Genomic DNA, 27486 nt, shown 5'->3' with positions numbered 1-27486 from the left:
GGTCTGTGTGCAGAAAAAATGAAATGAAGAATGGAAATTCCAGTAGAGTCTTGACTCATAGTTAGCACTGTGCAGTGGGTCAGAAGAGGCATTCTGTGGTGTTCATGAGCTCTTTTCATCTGTAATAATAACTGTAGCTACTTCAAGGATGTCATGAGGGTCAAACAAAGCAATATTCAAAAAGTTTTTTGCATGGACATTCAGGGGTACAATAAATATTCATTAAATATAAATATCTCACCATGTGAAAACTTTTACAAATACCCCATGAGATAAGCAATGTTACATCTACTTTTCAAATTTGAAAAACACAGTAGGTAGTATGAAACTGCAACTAGTGTCACACTCTGCTGTTTCTAAGATGAATAAGTGGTCATTCCATCATAGCCCATATTTATGGAGTACTTAAGTGGAGCCAGGCACTCTATATGGGTTATCTCACTTAAACACCTGCCCCGCACTGACCCTATGGGCCAGATAGAGACTTTGATTCTTTTCTTGCTGTAGATGAGAGAACTGAGGTTCAGAGATAGGTAATTTGCCTAGTGTTATACAGCAAAAAAGTGATTAAACTGCCTCTAACCAGGTCTTTCAGATGCCAAGGTCCATGTTTTCCTGTACTTCCAAATATAACCCATATATACTTTAAAATTAGGTTCATCTTTTCCAAGTTCCTGAACCATGGCAAACAACAACCTCTTCTGAGAAGAATTTCCTTCCCTCAAATTTATTATTTAGGCTTCCGTTTTAACACAGCATCGCATGTAAGTAATTTGACTTTATTTTCTCCTCCAAAAAGTAATTCATATGAACACTGCATAAATTGCTTATTCAAGAGACATAAATGAAAACCTTAAGTAGTTTCATCTTGGGGGCCACATGAATAATTTTAAAGGAATATATACCCTTAGGGTAAATTCCTTTTGAAAGATAAATAGGTGGGAAATTATCAGGCAACTCCAACACTGAAATGAGAAAAGATAGCACTGGATTTCCAGAAACATCCATTTGGCTTTCAAAGCCCCTAACACTAACTCATGATATAGGACTCCAACCACAAACTTGCCTAGTAAATCATGTGCCAGATTTACATGTGATTCACTCAGCACTCTTGGTATACATTCACAGCAATCATTTCCTAAATAGTTGTGATTTTTAAACTTTTTAATTTATTTATTTTTGTTACAGATGTTTCTCCTTTTTCTCCCCATTGACAGCTTCCTTCCAATCCCCCGCCCCCAGCATTATTGTCTATGTCCTTGTTTATGTATACATGGGTATAAGTTCTGTGGCTTATCTCTTTCCTCCCCCAATGTCCACCTCTTCTGCGGTTTGACAGTCTGCACCCCACTTCCATGTCTCTGGGTCTAATTTTTCCTCAGCTTGTTTTGTTCATTATATTCCACAAATAAGTGAGATCATGTGATATCTGTCTTTCTCTGCTTGGCTTGTTTCGCTTAGAATAATATACTCTCCAGGTCCCTCCACGTCATCTCAAAGGATAAGATCTTTCTTTCTTACAGCTGCACAGTATTCCTTTGTGTATATGTACCACAACTTTTTTATCCACTCATCTATTGATGGACACTTATGCTGTTTCCAGGTCTTAGCAATTGTAAATAGTGCTGCTATGAACATAGGGGTACATATATTCTTTCTTATTGGTGTTTCAGGCTTCTTAGGATATGTTCTTAGAAGTGGGCCCTGGCCACTTTGGCTCAGCGGTTAGAGCGTCGGCCTGCGGTCCCAAGAAACTCGGGTTCGGTTCCCGCTAGGGGCACGTACTTCGGTTGCAGTTTGTCCCCGGCCCTAGTTGGTCGTGCGGATGGCAGCCACTCGATGTGTCCCTTCACGTCAAGGTTCGTCGAGGTTTCTCTCTCTCTCTCCCTTCCTCTCTCTCCCTCCCGCTCTATCTGTACAAAAAATGGAAAAATATCCTCGGGTGAGGATAAAAAAAAAAAAAAGAAGTAGGGTCACTGGATCAAATGGAAGTTCAATTTTTAATTTTGTGAGGTAACACCATATTGTTTTTCATAGTGGATGCACCAGTCTGCATTCCCACCAACAGTGTACTACAGTCCCCTTTTTCCACACCCTCGCCAGTACTTGTTGTTTGATGACTCGTTGATGGCAGCCATTCTGGCAGGTGTGAGGTAATACCTCATAGTTGTTTTAATTTGCATCTCTCCGATGATTACTGACATTGAAAATTTTTTCACATGTCTCTTGGCCATTTGTATGTCCTGTCTGGAGAGGTGTCTATTTAGGCCCTCTGCCCATTTTTTAAGCCTGTCTTCGTTTTGTTGAGTTGTATGAGTACTCTATATATTTTGGGAATTAGCTCCTTATGTGCTATATCATTGGCAATTATGCTCTCCCATATAGTGAGTTTCCTTTCTATTTTGATGGTTGTTTCTTTTGCTGTGCAGAAGGTTTTTAGTTTGATGTAGTCCCGTGTGTTTATTTTTTCTTTGTTTCTCTTGCTTAGACATTATATTAGTGAAAATTCTACTGTGTGTGATGTCTGAAATTTTGTTGCCTGCACTTCGTTCTAGGATTTTTATGGATTCATTAGTCATGTTTAAGTCTTTTATCCATTTTGAGTTTATTATCATGTACGGTGTAAGTTGGTTGTCTAGCTTCTAGCTTCATTTTTTTTTTTTTGCATGTAGCTGTTCAATTTTCCCAACATAATTTATTGAAGAGGCTGTCTTGACTCCACTGTATGCTCTTGCCACTTTTGTCAAATATTAATTAAGCATAATGGCTTGGGTCAATTTCTGGGTTCTGTTCCGTTCCATTGATCTATCTGCCTGTTCTTATGCCAGTACCAGGCAGTTTTTTGGTTTTTTTTTATGAATTTTTATTTATTTTTTTGTTACAGATATTTTACCTTTTTACCCCATTGGCATCCCCCACCCCACCCCCCCCTCCACCCTGTCCCCGGCTTAGTTGTCCATGTCCATTGGTCATGCACACATGCATATAAGTTCTGTGGTTTATCTCTTCCCACCCCCCCACCCCCATCCCCTCTTCTGAGGGATGTCAGTCTGTGCCCTACTTCCATGTGTCTGGGTCTACTGTATTCCTCAGACTGTTATGTTCATTATATTCCGTATATAAGTGAGATCATGTGGTATTTGTCTTTTTCTGCTTGGCTTCTTTCACTTAGGATAATACTTTCCAGGTCCCTCCATGTCGTCTCAAAGAGTAAGAGATCTTTCTTTCTTACCGCTGCATAGTACTCCATTGTGTATATGTACCACAGCTTTTTGATCCATTCGTCTACTGGTGGACACTTGGGCTGTTTCCAGATCTTAGCTATTGTAAATAGTGCTGCTATGAACATGGGGGTACATATATTCTTCCTGATTGGTGTTTCAGGCTTCTTAGGGTATATTCCTAGCAGTGGGATCACTGGGTCAAATGGAAGTTCAATTTTTAATTTTTTGAGGTGACACCATATTGTTTTCCATAGCGGCTGCACCAGTCTGCATTCCCACCAGCAGTGTATTAGAGTCCCCTTTTCTCCACACCCTCGCCAACACTTGTTGTTTGATGATTTGTTGACAGTGGCCATTCTGACAGGTGTGAGGTGATACCTCATTGTTGTTTTAATTTGCATCTCTCTGATGATTAGTGATGTTGAGCATTTCTTCATATGTCTCTTGGCCATTTGTATGTCCTGTTTGGAGAGGTGTCTATTCAGCTCCTCTGCCCATTTTTTAATTGGGTTCTTTGTCTTCCTTTTGTGGAGTTGTATGAGCACTCTATATATATTGGAAATTAACCCCTTATCTGATACATCATTGGCAATGATGTTCTCCCATACAGTGGGTTGCCTTTCCATTTTGATGATTGTTTCTTTTGCTGTGCAGAAGCTTTTTAGTTTGATATAGTCCCATGTGTTCATTTTCTCCTTTATTTCTGTTGCCTTAGGTGATGTATCTGTGAAAATTCTGCTCCGTATGATGTCCAAAATTTTGTTGCCTACATTTTCTTCTAGAATTTTTATGGATTCACGGGTCACATTTAAGTTTTTTATCCATTTTGAGTTTATTTTTGTGTATGGTGTAAGTTGATGGTCTAGTTTCATTTTTTTGCATGTAGCTGTCCAATTTTCCCAACACCATTTATTAAAGAGGCTGTCTTTACTCCACTGTATGCTCTTGTTACCTTTGTCAAATATTAATTGAGCGTATTGCCTTGGGTCCATTTCTGGGTTTTCAGTTCTGTTCCACTGGTCTATATACCTGTTCTTGTGCCAGTACCAGGCTGTTTTGGTTACAGTCGCTTTGTAGTATAACCTGATATCGTACCAGGCAGTTTTGATTACAATGGCTTTGTAGTATACCCTGATATCCGGAATTGTGATCCCTCCTACTTTGTTCTTCTTTTTCAAGACTGCTGTGGCTATTCGAGGTCTTTTTTGGTTCCATATAAACTTTTGAAGTATTTGTTCTAGTTCTGAGAAATATGTTGTTGGTATTTTGATGGGGATTGCATTGAACCATAGATAGCTTTGGGTACTATGGACATTTTATTTTTTTATTTATTTAATTTTTTTTATGTGTATTTCTTTATCCTCACCTGAGGATATTTTTGCATTTATCTTCAGATAGAGCAGGAGGGAGAAAGGGAGAAAGAGAGAGAGAAACATCGACTGGTTGCCACCCACACGACCCCAGGGCCAGGGACAAAATGCAACCAAGGTACGTGCCCTTAGCAGGAACCAAACCCGGGACTCTGGTCCGAAAACCAATGCTCTAAATTCTGAGCCAAACCAGCCAGGGCTGGACATTTTAATGATGTTAATTCTTCCAATCCATAAATAAGGTATATGTTTCCACCTTTTTATATCTTCTTGTATTTCTTTTTTCATTGACCTGTAGTTTTCTGCGAAGTCCTTTACTTCTTCAGTTAAGTTTATTCTTAGGTATCTCCATTTTTTTGCTGCAATGGTAAATGGTGTTGCTTTTTTAGTTTCTCTTTCTGTGAGTTCTTTGTTGGTGTACAAGAACACCGTTGATTTCTCGATGTTAATTTTGTATTCTGGTACTTTGCCAAATTCATTTATTAAATCTAGTAAATTTTTGATGGAGTCTTTAGGGTTTTCTATGTACAGTATCATGTCATCTGCAAAAAATAACAGTTTCACTTCTTGCTTTCCAATTTGGATTCCTTTTATGTTTTCTTCATTTTTAATAGCTGTGGCTAAGACTTCCAGTACTATGTTAAGTAAGAGTGGCGAGAGGGGGCATTCCTGTCTGGTTCCTTTTCTTAAGGGAAATGCTTGTAGTTTTGCCCAAAGATAATGATGTTGGCTGTAGATTTTTCATATATTGCCTTTATCATGTCAAAATATAATCCTTCTATTCCTACATTGCTGAGCATTTTTGGGTGCTAGATTTTGTCGAATGCTTTTTCAGCATCAATTGATATGATCATATGGTCATTATCTTTCATTTTGTTTATGTGGTGTATCACATTTATTGATTTGTGGATATTGTACCATTCTTGAATCCCTAGGATAAATCCCACTTGGTCATGATGAATACTTTTTTGATGTAAGGCTGGATTTGATTTGCTAATATTTTGTTAAGGATTTTGGCATCTGTGTTAATCAGGGATATTGTCCTGTAGTTTTCTTTCTTTGTAGTGTCTTTATCTGGTTTTGGAATTAGAATTATGCTGGCCTCATAAAATGAGTTTGGAAGTCTTCCATCTTCTTGGATTTTTTGGAATAGTTTGAGGAGAATGGGTGTTAGATCTTTTTTGAATGTTCAGTAAAACTCCCCCATGAAGTCATGTGGGTCTGCACTTTTGTTTGCTGGATGTTTCTTGATTACATCTTCAATTTCCTTAGTTGTTATTGGTCTATTCAAGTTTTCTCTCTCTTCCCGGTTCAGTTTTGGGAGACTATGTGTTTCTAGAAATTTTTCCATTTCACCTAGATTGTCCAATATGTTGGGGTATAATTTTTCGTAGTATTTTTTAATGATCATTTGTATTTTGGGGGTGTCAGTTGTTACTTCTCTTCTTTTGTTTCTGATTTTGTTTATTTGGGTCTTCTTTTTTTGTGTCTTGGTGATTCTGCTGAGGGTCCATCAGTCTTCTTTATCTTTTCAAAGAAGCAGCTCTTTGTTCCATTGATCTTTTGAATTGTTTTTTGGCTTCTATGTCATTTATATCTGCTCTGACCTTCACTATTTCTTTCCTTCTACTTGTTCTGGGCTTTTCTTTTTGTTTACTTTCTAATTCTTTGAGTGTTCCTAAATATTTGTAAAAATCAAAAGCAATAGTGGGTAGAAAGCCAGAGGTGACTACTCAAGACATCTTCAGAGGGAAGCCCCTAGATACTGACATAGAGGCTCCTTCTGTGATAGTGACAAAGGCAAGAGCAGTCTCATTGTGAGCTGAATTGTTTTCACATTAAATACAATGGGAAGTGTGTGAGCCTTGCTACAGAAAAGATGGAAACTGAGGAAAACAAAAAAGAAAGCTCTTTTTTCAAAGATTGTGTCTAATGCATGGCAAAGAGAGAAGTGGGTCTGTCTGTGAGAGTGCAGCACGGGAATTCATTGAATACCTACTATGTGCCCAGAAGCTACCACATTCATAATTTCCTTACCAGGTAAATTATATGACTTGGGAAAGTAAACCGTGGCTCAGTGAAGAGCAGTGACTTGTCCAAGGTCATAAGTATCATATCTTATGAAGACTTTTTGGATGATCAATCCCCAAAGGAGACTCAGCCCCTCTCTCCATTACTTCCTGCACACTCCCACCAGGGCCCTGTAATGATCTCCTCCAATCACTGTTCTTTTAAAGCATGTCTTTCCCCTTTGTTGTACTGGGTTCTTGGAGTATCTGGGTCTTTTCCATATTCACACATCCAGTACAAATCCCATACACCATAGGTTCTTGTACAATATCTACTATATGAAATGCTGAATCTGCTATTGCAAATATTACATTTCCAATTTTGACTACATCTACACTACACCTTATTTATTTATTTATTTATTTTTTAATTTATATTTGTTTTTTGTTTTTATTTTTTTATTAATAGTTTTGTTACAGATGTTTCTCCTTTTTCCTCCACTGATTCTCCCCTCCTATCCTTCCCTACCCTGTCCCCAGCTTTGTTGTCCATGTCCATTGTTCATGCACACATGCATATAAGTTCTGTGGTTTATCTCTCCCCCATCACTCCCTGTTCTGGGGATTGTCAGTCTGTACCCCACTTCCACATCTCTGGGACTACCCCATTTCTCAGACTGTTATGTTCGTTATATTCCACAAATAAGTGAGATCATATGATACTTGTCTTTCTCTGTTTGGCTTGTTTCGCTTAGGATAATACTTTCTAGGTCCCTCCATGTTGTCTCAAAAGATAAGAGATCTTTCTTTCTTATAGCCGCATAGTACTCCATTGTGTATATGTACCACCGCTTTTTCACCCATTTGTCTACTGATGGAAATTTAGGCTGTTTCCAGGTGTTAGCTATTGTAAATAGTGCTGCTACAAACATGGGGGTACATATATTCTTTCTGATTGGCACTACACCTTATTTAAAGTATACATAAAAAACAGCTGTGGTAACCCTGACCCCCTTCTTCCTGCAATTTGCCCAATAGAATCCAATAGTCTGGGGTGAAGCCCAGCCATCTGGGCTGCCACAAGTCTTCTAGGAACAGTGAGAACCCTTCTTTATCCCATTTTATCTCACAATCACAATGTAACTTTTATTACAATGATGATGATGATGATTATCCTCATTTTACAGATGAGCAAACTGAGGCTCATGGAATTCTCTGTTTTATTCAAAAAAGAAGCAAGTGACTAAATAAACCCATGTCAGAGGTTCATATCCAAGATGGAAGATTTGGGTATGCCTAATTATGAATAAAGCAGGAAAGGGGGGCAAGGAAAGAAACCACGGACAACTCAAAGGGATACAGAGGCCCAACCAAGCCCTCCATACCTGAGGCACTTGCGGAGAGTTCACTAACTCCATTCTGAGTTTGGGCCTTGTGAAGCATCAAAGGGCTACTCACTCTCATAGTTACTAAGACAAGAAAAATTGTTAACATAATTTTCAAACATTTCATATAAAAATACACGGTGTCCCAAAAAATGTATACACAAAAAAGTATAATTATAAAGCCAATGTTATTAAAATACATTTCATTTTCAAAATGTAATAGAATCTACAGACACTCTGTGTACATTTTTTTGGGACACCTTGTACATTACTGTAACTGGTGACAATCTACTTTCGAATAGATCTAGCAAGGTACCTTGACTCAAAGCTTGTTTCCCTGCATGGGAGATATACATACATTATCTTTCTCCCCAGAATTTTCTAAATACCCTTGTTTGGACAGGATAGCCTCTACTCCCAAGTTACTCAGGCATAACTGCCACCCACAAACATTCACTCGGAAATTCCTCTTCTCATATACCTCAGCATAGTTAAAAAAAGAAAGAAAGAAAACCAATAAAATGTGCCTAAGCAATAAAAATAAATAAATAATAACTTCCTTTAATACATCCCCTCAAATATTTGCAAATAATTAATTCACTGTTAATAAGTTGAGAATAATTATTTTGTATTTTGTAATAAAGAGAGGCCATCTCCTGCCCCAGCAAAAGTAATTTTAAGTGAGTCACTGCACTGTTAGGACGCTGCTTACTGGGAAGGGTGAGCTGGCCAGCAGCCTTGTCACCTTGGGACTGCTGCCTGCCTCCCTTTATCCACACTGGCTCCTTTGTCCCTCTCCCTTGGTTGCACTGCCAGTTCTGCTTGCCAAAAAGGCAGAGGGGTTTCCAGTGAGTCACCAAGAGCAGGTGGTAACTGAGAGACTGTGTGGAGAGAGAGTCACCACTCAGTTATATTTAGAACAGCACAAAAAATCCCAGCCTCTGTGGTTTCCACCTGTTCAGATGTCCTTACAGCAACACCACTTCTGCTGAGCCATGCCTCTTTCTCACAGGGCCCTGCCCTAGATCCTGTCTCCTGATGGTTATAAATGACTCTTGGTGGCCCCTGCTGCTTACAACAGTCATCCTATTTCTCTTGGCATAAATTCCTCCACAAGCTCCAAGTGTCCAAAGGGACTTATTACAGGGCCCCAAGCTTGTCCAGCAGGGGCTCCAACTCTCTTCCTGTTGCCAAACCTAAGGGTCTAGCTAAATCCTTGTGCCAGGGATTTCTACCTGAATAACATGTAAGAGGTGACAGGAAAATGGCAGCGGAGTGAATGGAAGCTACACAGACAATCTCCCAGGACCAAACAAGAATTACAACTAAAATAAAGACAAATCTTTGGAAAAAAGCAACACAAAAGCAGCGGGACAGGATCATATAACCAGGGAGACCGGTAGGATCTGTGGAGATGAGAGAGGTGGTGGGCTGGGAGCCCAGGGACAGCAGATGTCTTAGCTGTGAGCAGTGCCCTCGGGGATAAAATACCAAGCTTGCTCCACAGCACAGAAGGCTGGAACAGAGCACTGGTTTGGCTAGAGCCACTCACCTGGGCTCCAGAAAAGGGAGGGCAGACTGGACTGGAATTCTGTGGGGACACCCAGGATTTGGAGGGAACTCAGAGTTTTTGCTGAGTCATGGCCACAAAAAACGGTGGCCAGTTTGTTCCTTCCCAGAGTTCTGAGGAAAAGCAGCAACCCATCCCTTGGAGATTCAGCCTTTCCCAGGTGAGGTCAAGAAATGTAAATTGAGACTCATTAAAAACCAACAGCTATCCCAACCTTTTAGAAATCCTCTTACACAGAACACCAGGGCAACATCCCAAGGCACTGAGTAACTGACACTACAAGCCTCCAGGCAAAAAGTTAAAGGATAACTGAACCTTTCCTGGGCTTGAAAATCTACCAGGAAAGTAAGACTTCACTGTGGGGTTTAACGTAGGCCCACCCATGCTCATCCAAACCCAGTAGAGGGAGCCACAAACAGCAGAACACCAACACACACTGGGAAACTTCAGCAGGCTCAAAAACCCACCAAGATAGGAAAACTGTGAAACAAAGAAACAAATCCCAAATGAAAGAACAAGAGAACTCTATCAAAGATGAGATAAATAAAATGCAGTTAAGCAAATAATCAGAGGTAGAGTTCAGAGCCATAATCTTGAAGCTCAACAGCATGAGTAAGGACATCAGCACCATGAGTAAAGATATAGAAACATTAAAATCCAACCAAGTGGAAATGAAGAATGACATAGCAGAAATAAAGAACACATTGGAAGGACTAACCAGCAGAGCAGATGAACCTGAGGACCGGATCAGTGAATGAGAAGACAGGGTAGACAAAATCAACCAAACAGAATACCAAAAATAAAATAAAAAAATTTTTTTTAAAAAATTAAAAAACAGGAAGACAGCTTAAGAGAACTGTGGGACCACTGGAAACGAAATAACATTCGCATCATAGGAGTCCCCGAAGAGGAAGAAAATGGTCAAGGGTTAGAGAATATATTTGAAGAAATGGTGACAGAAAACTTTCCTAACTTGGTGAAGGAAGAAAGCATTCAAGTTCAAGAAGCACAGAGAGCCCTAACTAAGACGAACCCAAACAGGCCCACACCAAGAGGAAGAAAATGGGCAAGGGTTAGAGAATATATTTGAAGAAATGGTGACAGAAAACTTTCCTAACTTGGTGAAGGAAGAAAGCATTCAAGTTCAAGAAGCACAGAGAGCCCCAACTAAGACGAACCCAAACAGGCCTACACTAAGACACATAGTAATCAAAATGCCAAAAATTAAAGACAAACAGAGAATCCTAAAGGTAAGCAACAGGTTACCTACAAAGGAAACCCCATAAGGCTCTCAGCTGACTTCTCAACATAAACACTATATAAGGAAATGGCATGAAGTAAGGTCATGAAAAACAGGGATTTGAATCCAAGACTACTCTATCCAGCAAGGCTTTCATTGAAAATAGAAGGTCAAATAAAGAGCTTTCCAGACCAAAAAAAAAAAGGCTAAGGGAATACATTAGCACCAAACCAGCAATGCAAGATATGCTAAAAGGACTGATGTAATTAGTAAAAGTAATAAGAAGAAAAATAGAACCACAATAAATAAAATGGCAATAAATAAATACATATCAATAATCACCTTAAATGGAAATGGTTTGAATGCTCTGATAAAAAGACACAGAGTAGCTGACTGGATAAGAAAACATGACTTACATATATGTTGTTTACAAGAGACACACCGCACAACAAAAGACTCACATAGGTTGAATGTGAAGGGATGGAATAAAATATTCTAAGCAAACAGAAAGAAAATAAAGCTGGGGAGCAATACTCACATCTGATAAAGTAGATTTCAAAATGTAGACCATAACTAGAGACAAAGGCGGCCACTACATAATATTGAAAGGATCTATCCAACAGGAAGATATAACCTTGGTATAAATATGTGCACCCAATATAGGAGTACCAAATTATATTAAAATTTTTCTGGAGCACTTCCAGGAAAAAGCAACAGCAATACAATCATAGCAGGGGACTTCAATACCCCACTGACATCACTGAATAGCTCATATAGACAAAAAATTAACAAGGAAACACAGACACTAAATGAAATGCTAGATCAAATGGATTTCATAGATATCTACAGAGAATTACATCCCAAAACTACAGAATTCACATTCTTCTTAAATGCACATGGGACATTCTCAAAGATAGACTACATGATAGGGCACAAACTAAGCCTCTACAATTTCAAGAAGATTGAACTTATATCAAGCATCTTCTCAGATCACAATGGCATGAAACTAGAAATCAATTCCAACAAGAACAGGCAAAGACATTTGAAAACATCAAGGCTAAATAGCATGTTATAGAACAATAAATTAGTTACCATGGAGATCAAAGAAGGAATTAAAAATTTCCTGTAAATCAATGAAAATGAACACACAACAATACAAAATCTACGGAATGCAGTGAAAGCAGTTCTGAGAGGAAAGTTCATAGCACTATAGGCCTACCTCAAGAAACAAGAAAAATTTCTAAAAGACTATCTAACCACACAACTTAAATAACTAGAAAGCAAGCAAACAAACAAAAAACCCAGAGCAAGTAGAAGGAAGGAAATAGTAAAGATCAGATCAGAAATAAATGACATGGAGACCAAAAAAAACAATTCAAAGGTTCAATGAAACAAACAGCTGGTTCTTTGAAAAGATAAGCAAGATTGATGGACCCTTAGCTAGACAGACCAAGAAACAAAGAGAGAGAACCCAAATACACAAAATCAGAAATGAAAGAGAAATAATAACTGACACCACAGAAATACAAAGGAACATGAACAAATATTATAAACAATTATATGGCAACAAATTTAACAATCTAAGCAAAATGGACAAATTTCTAGAAACACAGTCTCCCAAAACTGAAGCAGGAAGAGATAGAAAACTTGAACAGACCAATAACATCTAAGGAAATTGAAGATGTAATCAAGACTCTCTCAGCAAACAAAAGCCCAGGCCTGGATGGCTTCATGGGGGAATTTTAGCAAACATTCAAAGAGGAACTAATACCCATTTTCCTCAAACTGTTTTAAAAAATTCAAGAAGGAAGACTTCCAAGCTCATTTTATGAGACCAGCATAATTCTAATTTCTAAACCAGAAAAAGACTCTACAAAGAAAGAAAACTACAAACCAATATCCCTGATGAACACAGATGCCAAAATCTCGAACGAAATATTAGCAAATCAAATCCAACAATACATCAAAAAAATTATTCACCATGACCAAGTGGGATTCATTCCAGGGATGCTCGGCTGGTACAATATTCACAAATCAGTAAATGTGACATACCACATAAACAAAATGAAAGATAAAAATCATATGATCATATCAATAGACGCTGAAAAGCATTTGACAGTATTCAGCACTGATTTCTGATAAAAATGCTCAGCAATCTGAGAATAGAGGTATCATATCTGAATATAATAAAGGCCATATAGGAAAGACCTACAGCCAACATGATACTCAGTGGGCAAAAATTTTTTAAAAATTCTCTTACGAACAGAAAAAGGACAAGGATGTCCGCTTTTGCCACTCTTGTTTCACATAGTACCGGAAATCTTAGCCACAGCAATCAGAAAGAAAGAAAAAAAATTAAAGGGATCCAAATTGAAAAGAAGGAAGTGAAACTGTCATTATTCACAGATGACAAGATACTATACGTAGAAAACCCCAAAGACTCCATCAAAAATTTACTAGACTTAATAAATAACTTTGGAAAAGTAGCAGGATACAAAATTAATGTCAAGAAATTGATGGCATTTTTATACACCAATGATCAACTCACAGAAAGAGAAACTCAAGAAACAATCCCATTTACCATATCTCAGCAAAAAAATTAAGATACCTAGGAATAAACTTAACCAAAGAAATAAAGGACCTATTTGCAGAAAACTACAGAACATTGAAAAAAGAAATAGAGGAAGATATAAAAAAGTGGAAGCACATACCCTGTTCATGGATTGGAAGAATTAACATCATTAAAATGTCCATACTACCCAAAGCAATCTATAGATTCAATGCAATCCCCACCAACATATCAATGACATACTTCACAGAACTAGAACAAATACTTCAAAAGTTCATAGAGAACCAGAAAAGACCCCGAACAGCCACACTAATCTTGAGGAAAAAAAATAAAGTAGGCGGGATCACAATACCAGATATCAGGTTATACTACAAAGCTACTGTAATCAAAACAGCCTGGTGCTGGTACAAGAACAGGCACATATATCAGTGGAATAGAACAGAGAACCCAGAAATGGACCCAAAACATTATGCTCAATTAATATTTGACAAAAGTGGCAAGAGCATATAGTGGAGTAAAGACAGCCTCTTTAATACATGGTGTTGGGAAAATTGGATAGCTACATGCAAAAATTTGAAACTAGACCATCAACTTACACCCTACACAAGAATAAACTCAAAATGAATAAAAGACTTAAATGTGACTCATGAATCCATAAAAATCCCACAAAAAATGTAGGCAACAAAATTTCAGACATCATACGCAGCAGAATTTCCACTGATAGATCACCTAAGGCAACAGAAACAAAGGACAAAATGGACACATGCGACTACATCAAACTCAAAATCTTCTGCACAACAACAAAAAAAATCACAAAAATGGAAAGGCAACCCACTCTATGGGAGAGCATAAATGCCAATGATACATCAGATAAGGCGTTAATTTCCAAAATATATTGAGTGCTCATACAGCTCAACGAAAGGAAGACAAAGAACCCAATTAAAAAACGGGCAGAGGAACTCAATAGACACCTCTCCAAACAGGACATACAAATGACCAAGAGACATATGAAGAAATGCTCAACATCACTAATCATCAGAGAGATGCAAATTAAAACAACAATGAGGTATCACCTCACACCTATCAGAATGGCCATCATCAGCAAATCATTAAAGAACAAGTGTTGGTGAGGGTTTGGAGACAAGGGGACACTAGTACACTGCTGGTGGGAATGCAGATTGGTGCAGCCACTATGGAAAACAATATGGTGTTACCTCAAAAAATTAAAAATTGAATTGCTATTTGTCCCAGTGATCCCACGTCTAGGAATATACCCTAAGAAGCCTGAAACACCAATTAGAAAGAATATATGTAACCCCATATGCTTATAGCAGCACTATTTACAATAGCTAAGATCTGGAAACATCCCAAATGTCAATTAGTAGATGAATGGATAAAAAAAGCAGTGCTACATATACAGAATAAAGTAATATGCAGCTATAAGAAAGAAAGAGCTCTTATCCTTTGAGATGACATGGAGGGACCTGGAAAGTATTATCCTAAACCAAACAGAGAAAGACAAGTATCATATGATCTCACTTATTTCTGAAATATAATGAACATAACAGTCTGAAAAACAGGGTATTCTCAGAGACGTGGAAGTAGAGTACAGACTTAAAATCCCCAGAAAATGGGTTGGGGGGGAGGGGTTAACCAGAGAACTTATATGCATGATTAATGGACATGGACAACAACGCTGGGGAGAGGGCGAGGATGGAGGAGGAGGAAGTTGTCAATGGGGGAAAAATGAGAAACATCTTAACAAAAATAAATTAAATTAAATTAAATTAAATTAAAAAAAGACATAAGCATGTGATCTGGTGTATTCATTGTTGTTGTTGTTTTTGCCCTATGACCTCTTCTGTCTGGAATGGTGGTTCTCAGCTTTGGGTGAGTTCAAAAGCTTCAATGCTCAGGCTACACCAAAAACCCAAGAAATCAGTCTCCATGGACAGAGGGAACCCAGGCATCAATATTTTTCAAGACCCCTCAGTATTTTTCAATGGGCAACCTATGTGAGAACCATTGCTCTTAATGATCAGTGCCTCTGTCCACATCCTTTCTTCTAGCAAGTTTCTACTCACCTGACAAGACCCAGTAACCTTGCCAGCCCTCCAGGCACTGGGAAAGCCCTGTGCCTCTGAGATTTTGTACCCCACCTCTGCTCCAGTCTCCATTCACATCACTTTCTAGCTCTACTTGACTGCTACCCCCACCTCAACCTTGGCCACCAGACTCAGAGTTCCAGTGGCCACTCTGCTGGATCCTCTCCACAAGGATGAGAACAAATAGTGCTCCGCTAATGTGGATACTTACTTTACTGCTAGTATTTGAAACATTTCTGGTCTGATCTATTTTGGATCACAAACTCTTTCATTCATTCAACAAGCACTGATAATGCCTCTACTTTATACTCAGTCCTGGGCCCCATGTAGCAGATGCGAAAATTGTGGGGGTAGAGAGAGAAATATTAAGACAGTCTTTGTCTTCCAGGAGCTTGCTGCTATAAAGGAGTAGTTACCATTAAGGATAATAAATACTCTAACAAAACTGAGCACTTAATAGAGGCTGCTTACTTTTTCTGGTGAAGACTGATCACTTTATCATAAGGATATCAGTTACTGTGTCCTTGCATTTCTCCTTGTATAACACCCAACCCAGGGCTAATTAGGAAGTTTAACCACTCCTCACTTATGATGCTGATAATAACCTTTGTATCAAAACCTTATGAAAGAACATAGGGAAAGATAAGATAGAAAAGTGATTCTGTGAGTTAGCTGTTTTACCCAGAAAATATATCAAGTAGAAATGGTTGAGAAATGCTTTCTTAAATAATAAACTTGGAGTGTGGTGTGGCAGAGGACAAGAAGGCTACTACCAATGTGCATTTTCTACTTCTTTCTTACTCCCAGAACTCTGTTTTGTTTGGATCAGCAAATACACAGCTAACAAATTAGATTTCTCTGCCTCCCTTGCAGCTTAAGGGTAGCCATGCTATGCAGTGGTGGCAAATGAAATGTAGTTGGAATATGCCAGGGAGCTTCAAGAAAGATTTATTTTCCTGATATGAGCCCAACCCTTTCCTCTGTGTTGCTTCTGTGTTCTTTCAGCTTAGAATATGAGGAGGAGATGGCACCCCTGGGCATAACAGCCATAAGCTAAGAAGAGCTAAACAAAATGGAGCCTTGGTCATTGATGGCATTATGGAATTTTCATGTCTGTCTCAGACTTCATATAGCATGGAAGAAGAATAAATTTTTATTTGTTACTACTGTCAGGCTTCTGTTGCATACAGTCAAGCTGCCTGGACTGGTACATATGCTTCAATTTAATGACTATGGGCTCCCCTGGCTATACAGCCTCAGAATCCTCACCTCTAAAATGAGGTTGTAATATTCAATGTTATGAAAGATTAGAGATAATGTACCAAAATGCCTGGAACAGAGCCTAGTGTGCAGGTGGCTCTCTGTAAATGTCAGAAATTGTAATACTCATTTCTGGCAAGCTTCTCATGCCCGTGAGGTCAACCTGTAAAATTCTAAGATGAAAATAAAAAATTAAATGAGATACTGTGTGCTGTTCTGTGTACACCAGTCAGCCAGGCATGCTGAGAAACACAGCCAAACTGACATAATCACAGTGTCTCAAGATTTCTATCTAAACAATAAAATTCTGAACCAGAAAAAATGGCGGCGGAGTGAACGGAGCTACACAGACCGTCTCCCAGAACGAAACTGGAATTACAACTATAACACAGACAAATCGACGGGAAAAACCAACAGAAAAGCAGCTCGCGAGGACCATACATTGAGGGACACTGACTCCATCCCGGTAGGCTTGCGAAGGCGCGAGACGGGGCTGCGAGCCCACGGTCGGCAGCTCGGCAGCAGCCTTAGCTGTAAGCGGCGCCCTCGGGTTACACTCCCAGGCGGCTCCACAGCGCAGCCGGGACAGAGGCTGAAACAGCCACAGCCACTCACCTTGGGCTCCTGCGGAGGGAGGGCGGACTGGACTGGAACTGTGTCAGGACACTCGGGGTTTGGAGGGCGCTCAAAGCTTTGGCTGAGTGCAGCCACTCAGGACAGTGGCCTTATTGCTCCTTCCCAGAGCTCTGAGGAGAGGCAGCAGCCCCTCCCTCGGAGATCCAACCCCACCCTGTGGGCCATTGAAGTGTTAATTGAGGCTCACTAACAACCAGCATCTGCCCCACCCTCGTGAAAGTCCCTTGGCTGAGCACCAGAGGGAGTTTTTCAATCAACTGACAACCCAAAACTCATCAATTAACCTAGACTGCTAGCCTCCAGGCAAAAAGCTAGAGGATAACAGTACGTTTCCTGGGCTGGCAACTTTAACCAGGAAAGTAAGACTTGACAGTGGTGTTCAACATGGGTCCTCCCTCGCTCATCTAAACACAGGAGAGGGAGCCACAAACAGCAGACAACCAACACCCACAGGGAGAACTTGACAGGCTCCAAAGCCCTCAGTGATAGCCAAAATGGTGAAACACAGAAACAGAAGCCAAATGAAAGAGCAAGACACCTCCACCGAAGATGAGATCAATGTGGAGCAATTAGGCATGTTAACAGAGCTAGAATTCAGAGCCATGATCTTGAGGAAGCTGAACAGCATGAGTAAGGACATAGAGACACTGAAAATAAGCCAAATGGAAATTAAAAACCAACAAGAAGAGATAAAAAATGACATATCCGAAATGAAAAACACATTGGAAGGTTTAAAAAGCAGAGTAGGGGAAGCTGAGGACTGGATCAGTGAATTAGAAGACAGGGTAGAAAAAATCAACCAATCAGAAAAACAAAAGGAAAAAACTATTAAAAAACAGGAAGACAGCTTAAGAGAACTATGGGACAACTGGAAACGTAATAATATTCGCATCGTAGGAGTCCCCGAAGAAGAAGAAAATGAGCAAGGGATAGAGAATATATTCAAAGAAATAGTGAGAGAAAACTTCCCTAATTTGGTGAAGGAAGAAGGCATTCAAGTTCAAGAAGCACAGAGAGTCCCAAGTAAGAAGAACCCAAACAGGCCCACACCAAGACACATAGTAATTAAAATGCCACAAATTAAAGACAAAGAGAGAATCCTAAAAGCAGCAAGAGATAAGCAACAGGTTACCTACAAAAGGAACCCCATAAGGCTCTCAGCTGACTTCTCCCAAGAAACACTACAGGCCAGAAGAGAATGGCATGAAGTAATCAAAGTCATGAAAAACAAGAATCTGAATCCAAGACTACTCTACCCAGCAAGGCTATCATTCAAAATAGAAGGTCAAATAAAGAGCTTCCCAGACAAAAAAAGGCTAAGGGAATACATTAGCACCAAACCAGCACTGCAAGAAATGTTAAAAGGACTGCTGTAATTAGCAGTTAATTAGCAGTAGAAATGGGAAGAAAAATAGAACCACACAAAACAAAAATGGCAATAAATAAGTACATATCAGTAATCACCTTAAACATAAATGGATTGAATGCTCCCATAAAGAGACACAGAGAAGCTGACTGGATAAGAAAACATGACTCATCTATATGTTGTTTACAAGAGACCCACCTCTCAACAAAAGACTCACATAGGTGGAAAGTGAAGGGATGGAAAAAAATTTTCCAAGCAAATGGAAAGCAAAAAAAAGCTGGGGTAGCAATTCTCATATCTGATAAAATAGATTTCAAAATGAAGACCATAACTAGAGACAAAGACGGCCACTACATAATATTGAAAGGATCTATCCAACAGGAAGATATAACCTTGATAAACATATATGCACCCAATATAGGAGCACCAAAATATATTAAAAATCTTCTGGAGGACTTCCAAGGAGAAATCGACAAGTATACAATCATAGCAGGGGACTTCAACACCCTGTTGACAGCACTGGATAGATCCTCTAGGCAAAAAATTAGCAAGGAAACAGAGACTCTAAATGAAGCACTAGACCAAATGGATTTAATAGATATCTACAGAGAATTACACCCCAAAACTACAGAATACACATTCTTCTCAAGTGCACATGGGACATTCTCAAAGATAGACCACATGATAGGACACAAACTAAATCTCTACAAGTTCAAGAAGATTGAAATCATATCAAGCATCTTCTCAGATCACAATGGCATGAAACTAGAAATAATTGCAACAAGAACATGCAAAGACATTTCAACACATGGAGGCTAAATAGCATGTTATTAAACAATGAATGGGTCACCGAGGAGATCAAGGAAGAAATTAAAAACTTCCTGGAAACCAGTGAAAATGAACACACAACAACACAAAATCTATGGGATACAGCGAAAGCAGTTCTGAGAGGGAAGTTGATAGCACTACAGGCCTACCTCAAAAAACAAGAAAAATTTCTAATTGACTGTCTAACCTCACAACTTAAAGAATTAGAAAGCAAACAAAAAGAAAACCCCAGAGCAAGTAGAAGGAAGGAAATAGTAAAGATCAGAGCAGAAATAAATGACATAGAGACCAAAAGAACAATTCAAAGGATCAATGAAACAAAGAGCTGGTTTTTCGAAAAGATAAACAAGATTGATGGACCCTTAGCTAGACTCACCAAGAAACAAAGAGAGAGAATCCAAATACACAAAATCAGACATGAAAGAGGAGAAGTAACAACCAACACCACGGAAATACAAAAGATCGTTAACAACTACTATGAACAACTATATGGCAACAAATTCGACAATCTCAGCGAAATGGACAAATTTCTAGAAACACACAGTCTCCCAAAACTATTCCCGGAAGAGATAGAAAACTTGAACAGACCAATAACAACTAAGGAAATTGAAGAGGTAATCAAGACTCTCCCAGCAAACAAAAGCCCAGGCCCAGATGGTTTCACGGGGGAGTTTTACCGAACATTCAAAAAAGAACTAACACCCATTCTCCTCAAACTATTTCAAAAAATTCAAGAAGAAGAAAGACTTCCAAATACGTTCTATGAGGCCAGCATAATTCTAATTCCAAAACCAAAAAAAAGACACTACGAAGAAAGAAAACTACAGGCCAATATCCCTGATGAACATAGACGCCAAAATCCTGAACAAAATATTAGCAAATCGGATCCAGAAATACATCAAAAAAATTATTCACCATGACCAAGTGGGATTCATTCCAGGGATGCAAGGCTGGTACAATATTCGCAAATCAGTAAACGTGATACACCACATAAACAAAATGAAGAATAAAAACCACATGATCATATCAATAGATGCTGAAGAAGCATTCGACAAAATCCAGCATCCATTTCTGATAAAAACGCTCAGCAATGTAGGAATAGAGGGATCATATCTCGACATAATAAAGGCCATATATGAAAGACCTACAACCAACATCATACTCAATGGACAGAAACAAAAACATTTCCATTAAGAACAGGAACAAGACAGGGATGTCCACTTTCACCACTCTTATTTAACATTGTACTGGAAGTCTTAGCCACAGCAATCAGACATGAAGAAAAAATAAAAGGGATCCAAATTGGAAAGGAGGAAGTGAAACTGTCATTATTTGCAGATGACATGATATTGTACATAGAAAACCCTAAAGACTCCATCAAAAATCTATTAGACTTAATAAATGAATTTGGCAAAGTAGCAGGATACAAAATTAATGTCAAGAAATCGATGGCATTCTTGTACATCAATGATGAACTCACAGAAAGAGAAACTGAAAAAACAATCCCATTTACCATCGCTCCAAAAAAATTACGATACCTAGGAATAAACTTAACCAAAGAAGTAAAGGACCTATTTGCAGAAAACTACAGAACATTGAAAAAAGAAATAGAGGAAGATATAAAAAAGTGGAAGCACATACCCTGTTCATGGATTGGAAGATTTAACATAATTAAAATGTCCACACTACCCAAAGCAATCTATAGATTTAATGCAATCCCCATCAAAATACCAATGACATATTTCATAGAACTAGAACAAATACTTGAAAAGTTTATATGGAACCAAAAAAGACCCCGAATAGCCACAGCAATCTTGAAAAAGAAGAACAAAGTAGGTGGGATCACAATACCAGATATCAGGTTATACTACAAAGCGACTGTAACCAAAACAGCCTGGTACTGGCACAAGAACAGGCATATAGATCAGTGGAACAGAACTGAAAACCCAGAAATGGATCCAAGGCAATATGCTCAATTAATATTTGACAAAGGTGGCAAGAGCATACAGTGGAGTAAAGACAGCCTCTTTAATAAATGGTGTTGGGAAAATTGGACAGTTACATGCAAAAAAATGAAACTAGACCATCAACTTACACCATACACAAAAATAAACTCAAAATGGATAAAAAACTTAAATGTGACCCGTGAATCCATAAAAATTCTAGAAGAAAATGTAGGCTACAAAATTTCGGACATCATACAGAGCAGAATTTTCACTGATACATCACCTAAGGCAACAGAAGTAAAGGAGAAAATGAACACATGGGACTACATCAAACTAAAAAGCTTCTGCACAGCAAAAGATACAATCATCAAAATGGAAAGGCAACCCACTGTATGGGAGAACATCATTGCCAATGATGTATCAGATAAGGGGTTAATTTCCAATATATATAGAGTGCTCCTACAACTCCACAAAAGGAAGACAAAGAACCCAATTAAAAAATGGGCAGAGGAGCTGAATAGACACCTCTCCAAACAGGACATACAAATGGCCAAGAGACATATGAAGAAATGCTCAACATCACTAATCATGAGAGAGATGCAAATTAAAACAACAATGAGGTACCACCTCACACCTGTCAGAATGGCTGCCATCAACAAATCATCAAACAACAAGTGTTGGCGAGGGTGTGGAGAAAAGGGGACTCTAATACACTGCTGGTGGGAATGCAGACTGGTGCAGCCGCTATGGAATACAATATGGTGCTACCTCAAAAAATTAAAAATTGAACTTCCATTTGACCCAGTGATCCCACTTCTAGGAATATACCCTAAGAAGCCTGAAACACCAATCAGGAAGAATATATGTACCCCCATGTTCATAGCAGACTATTTACAATAGCTAAGATCTGGAAACAGCCCAAGTGTCCACCAGTAGACGAATGGATCAAAAAGCTGTGGTACATATACACAATGGAGTACTATGCAGCAGTAAGAAAGAAAGATCTCTTACCCTTTGAGACGACATGGAGGGACCTGGAAAGTATTATCCTAAGTGAAAGAAGCCAAGCAGAAAAAGACAAATACCACATGATCTCACTTATATACGGAATATAATGAACATAACAGTCTGAGGAATACAGTAGACCCAGACACATGGAAGTAGGGCACAGACTGACATCCCTCAGAAGAGGGGATGGGGGGTGGGAAGAGATAAACCACAGAACTTATATGCATGTATGCATGACCAATGGACATGGACAACTAAGCCGGGGACAGGGTGGAGGGGGGGTGGGGTGGGGGGTGCCAATGGGGTAAAAAGGTAAAATATCTGTAACAAAAAAATAAATAAAAATTCATAAAAAAATAAAATAAAATAAACAATAAAATTCTGTAATATAATTAAACAATAAGACTTAATTTAAAATCCAGTTAGCATCAGATTTATAGAAACTTGTGTTTCTAAAAATTGTGTTATAGAAACCAGGAACTGTTAGTAGCCATATCTATCATTTTATTCTAGTTTTACAGCAGCCTTTATAGGCTTGACAGATGACATGGCTCTGGGCAGCAACACTGTGACAAAGAGTCAGTACCCCTGATTCTCAGCCTCAGCTTAGCTAGTTCTGCTAAGAGCCTTGGAGTCCTGCATTCGGTACACAAAACATCAGCTGGTCTGCATTGTGGCTGGAGGGGGCCTCAGACTGGTCAGAGTAAAGAGGAAGAAGGCATCCCACTCTGCTGGGCCCTCTACATGCATTATCTCATGACAATTCTTACTATATTATAGCTCTATCTTAGCCCTTTGGTAGATGAGAAAATGACGGTTTGCAATGGTTAAACAAGGTCTCCAAAATAGCACAGCTTGGAATCAAAGTCCAGTGGGAATTTGGACCCAGGTGTGTTTACTTCTGAGCTCTTTTGCTGTCTGGGGTGAAGGTTCCTGCAGGAGTGCAGGATAACAATGTTCTGTCACAGAAAATTCTTTATTTAAAGACTGTTAGGTAAAGAAAGACCTATATTGGGAGCCTTCCCAGTCATGGAGAAGGTCACAGGAATGATTAAGAAACTATAAACTGACTTAGTCAATGAACACTACATTTTGATGGTTATTGTGGATTCTATTACATGAAAATCAAAAACTCAACCTGAAGACATGTGTGTAAATAAATGTATGTGTATGTATGTGTGTGCATGCATGCATGCATGTGTGTGTGTGTGTTTGGGGTTTTCTTGTGACCAACATGGTCTTCTGGGACTTTTACTATTCTGGTTTGAAATGCTTTGTAAACCTCTTGTGGTTAAAACAGAGTTTAAACCGCACTTGTACTGACTGTACCACATTCATTTGAAGTGCCCTGGGTGAAAACTAGGTCCAATTCAAAACTATTTTGAATAGAAAGTGCACCATAAATGTAAGAGAAAATTACTTTGCTTGAGGCAAGTTCTTATATAAACTTATAAAAGTTTAAAAAGAACTTATAAAAGTTCTTACATAAAGTATTTCCACTTTAGTTTTTCAGTGGAGGTTCCTAACCCAACCCATATTCAATCCTAAACTCAACAAAAACTGCTGGTCAGACAAGCTTTTCCTTTATATAACTATAAATTCTTTTAATTTAGAAACATCCCATGGATGTTTCCTTTTCCCAGTTTCACTTCAGGAATCAGAAGAGAATAGCTGAGGAGGAAGAAGGATAGAAATAAGATGGACTAGACCTTTCTAGACCCCCAAACTGTCAGGCACTGGCCAGAATCAAGGGCTCTGCACCCCACCCATGGCCCTGGGGTACTCACCATGGTCATGGGCAAACACCAGCAGCTCCAATCCTACCAGCATCTGAGCCAGCTCATCATAGCGGCCGCAGTGCTCCCCAGCTCCATGGGACACAAAGACAAGAGCCCTGCAGGGGTGAAAGGGGAACTGGGTTGAGAACGCAGCAGATCACCAAGGCTGCAGCTCAAGCAGTCCAGAGTTTTCATGACATCAGTCAAAAACTAGATTGCAGACTAAAAGAATCAGTAATTGAGAGGGGATTGCTCTTAGAATGCTGAGCTTCAACATTCTACAGAATGGAGTCCAAATCCAGTGAGGTCTCAGGCAAAGTACCCAAATTCAATGCTTCATTTCCTTTTTTAATTAATTAATTAATTAGTTTTTGTTATAGATGTTTCTCCTTTTTCCCCTCACTGATTCCTCCATCCCCATCCCTCCCCCACCACCTGTCCCTAGCTTTGTTGACCATGCCCAATGTTCATGCATACATTCATATAAGTTCTGTGATTTATCTCCCGCCTGAGGATTGTCAGTCTGTACCCCACTTCCACATCTCTGGGACTACCCCATTTCTCAGACTGTTATGTTTATTACATTCCACAAATAAGTGAGATCATATGATACTTGTCTTTCTCTGTTTGGCTTGCTTCACTTAGGTTAATACTCTCTAGGCCCCTCCATGTCGTCTCCAAGGATAAGAGATCTTTCTTTCTTACAGCTACATAGTACTCCATTGTGTATATGTACCACTACTTTTGTATCCATTCATCGACTGATGGACATTTGGGCTGTTTCCAGATCTTAGCTATTGTAAATAGTGCTGCTATGAACATGGGGATACATACATTCTTTATGATTGGTGTTTCAGGTTTCTTAGGGTATATTCCTAGGAGTGGGATCACTAGGTCAAATGGCAATTCAATTTTTAATTATTTGAGGTATAAATATATTGTTTTCTATAGTGGCTGCACCAGTGTGCATTCCCACCCACAGTGTACTAGAGTCCCCTTTTCTCCATACCCTCGCCAACACTTGTTGTTTGATGATTTGTTGATGGTGGCCATACTGACAGGTGTGAGGTGATACATCACTGTTTTTTAATTTGCATCTCTCTGATGATAAGTGATGTTGAGCATTTCTTCATATGTCTCTTAGCCATTCCTATGTCCTGTATGGAGAGGTGTCTATTGAGTTCCTCTGCCCATTTTTAAATTGGGTTCTTTGTCTTCCTTTTGTTGACTTGTATGATTACTCTATATATTTTTGAAATTAATCCCTTATCTGATGTATCTTTGGCAATGATGTTCTCCCATACAGTGGGTTGCCTTTCCATTTTGATGGTGGTTTCCTTTCCTGTGCAGAAGCTTTTGAGTTTGATGTAGTCCCATGTGTTCATTTTTTCCTTTGTTTCTGTTGCCTTAGATGATGTGTCCGTAAAAATTCTGCTGCGTATGATGTCTGAAATTTTGATGCCTACATTTTATTCTAGAATTGTTATGGATTCACGGGTCACATTTAAGCCTTTTATTCATTTTGAGTTTATTTTTGTGTATGGTGTAAGTTGATGGTCTAGTTTCATTTTTTAGCATGTAGCTGTCCAATTTTCCCAACACCATTTATTAAAGAGGCTGTCTGTACTCCACTGTATGCTCTTGCCACCTTTGTCAAATATTAATTGAGCATATTGCATTGGGTCCATTTCCGGGTTCTCTATTCTGTTCCACTGGTCTAAATGCCTGTTCTTGTGCCAGTACCAAGCTGTTTTAATTATAGTCATTTTGTAGTATAACCTGATATCTAGTATTGTGATCCCACCTACTTTGTCCTTCTTTTTCAAAATTGCTGTGGCTATTTGGGGACTTTTTGGTTCCATATGAACTTTTGAAGTATTTGTTCTAGTTCTGTGAAGTAAGTCATTGGTGTTTTGATGGGGATTGCATTGAACCTATAGATTGCTTTGGGTAGTATGGGCATTTTAATGATGTTAATTTTTGAATCCATGAACAAGTTATGTGCTTCCATTTTTTTATATCTTCCTCTATTTCTTTTTTCAATGGCCTGTAGTTTTCTGCAAGTAGGTCCTTTACTTCTTTGGTTAAGTTTATTCCTAGGTATCTTAATTTTTTTGCTGTGATGGTAAATGGGATTGTTTTTTCAGTTTCTCTTTCTGTGAGTTCATCATTGGTGTATAGAAATGGTATTGATTTCTTGACGTTAATTTTGTATCCTGCTACTTTGCCAAATACATTTATTAAGTCTAGTAGATTTTTGATGGAGTCTTTAAGGTTTTCTTTTTATAATATCATGAAATCTGCAAATAATGACAATTTGACTTCTTCCTTTCCAATTTGGATCTCTTTTATTTTTTCTTTCTGTCCGATTGCTGTGGCTAAGACTTCCAGTGCTATGTTAAATAAGAGTGGCGAAAGTGGACATCCCTGTCTTGTTTCTCTTCTTAAGGGAAGTGTTTTAGTTTCTGTCCATTGAGTATGATGTTGGATGTAGATCTTTCATATATGGCCTTTATTATGTAGAGATATGATCCCTCTATCCCCACATTGTTGAGCATTTTTATCAGAAATAGATGCAGGATTTTGTCGAATGCTTTTTCAGTGTCTATTGATATAGTCATGTGGTTTTTATTCTTCATTTTGTTTATGTGATGTATCACATTTATTGATTTGCGAATATTGTACCAGCCTTGCATCCCTGAAATGAATCCCTCTTGGTCATGATAAATAATTTTTTTGATGTATTGCTGCATTCAATTTGCTAGTATTTTGTTCAGGTTTTGGCATCAATGTTCATCAGGGATACTGGCCTGTTGTTTTCTTTCTCTGTAGTATCTTTTTCTAGTTTTGGAATTAGAATTATGCTGGCCTCATAGAACAAGTTTGGAAGTCTTTCTTCTTCTTGAGTTTTTTGAAATAGTTTGAGGAGAATGGGTGTTAGTTCTTTTTTGAATGTTTGGTAAAACTCCCCTGTGAAGCCATTTGGGCCTAGACTTTTGTTTGCTGGGAGAGTCTTGAATACCTCTTCAATTTCCTTAGTTATTGATTCGTTCAAGTTTTGGAAGACTGTGTATCTAGAAATTTGTCCATTTCACTTAGATTGTCAAATTTGTTGCCATTGCCCTGGCCGGTTTGGCTCAGTGGTTAGAGCGTCGGCCTGTGGTACTGAGAGACCCGGGTTCGGTTCCTGCT

General features: G+C 38.8%; 1 protein-coding gene across 4 annotated transcripts in view; it reads right to left on the bottom strand.

Moving 5' to 3' along the window:
* MGLL (monoglyceride lipase) overlaps nucleotides 1-27486 on the bottom strand; it is a 147076-nt gene that overhangs the window by 96178 nt on the left and 23412 nt on the right. For 2 of the 4 annotated variants that reach the window (XM_036245353.1, XM_036245354.1), the window contains exons 2-3: nucleotides 24304-24410; nucleotides 7989-8072 (exon numbers count right to left, since the gene is read on the bottom strand). In XM_036245353.1, the coding sequence (XP_036101246.1) occupies nucleotides 7989-8072; nucleotides 24304-24410 (191 nt within the window). The remainder of the gene's footprint in view (nucleotides 1-7988; nucleotides 8073-24303; nucleotides 24411-27486) is intronic. The other 2 variants (XM_036245356.1, XM_036245355.1) reach the window with 1 other exon arrangement.

Source organism: Molossus molossus, unplaced genomic scaffold, assembly GCF_014108415.1.
Source record: "Molossus molossus isolate mMolMol1 unplaced genomic scaffold, mMolMol1.p scaffold_m16_p_6, whole genome shotgun sequence".
Taxonomy (NCBI): Eukaryota; Metazoa; Chordata; class Mammalia; order Chiroptera; family Molossidae; genus Molossus; species Molossus molossus.
Note: the sequence above shows the minus strand (reverse complement) of the source record. Positions and strands in the feature narration are given on the sequence as shown.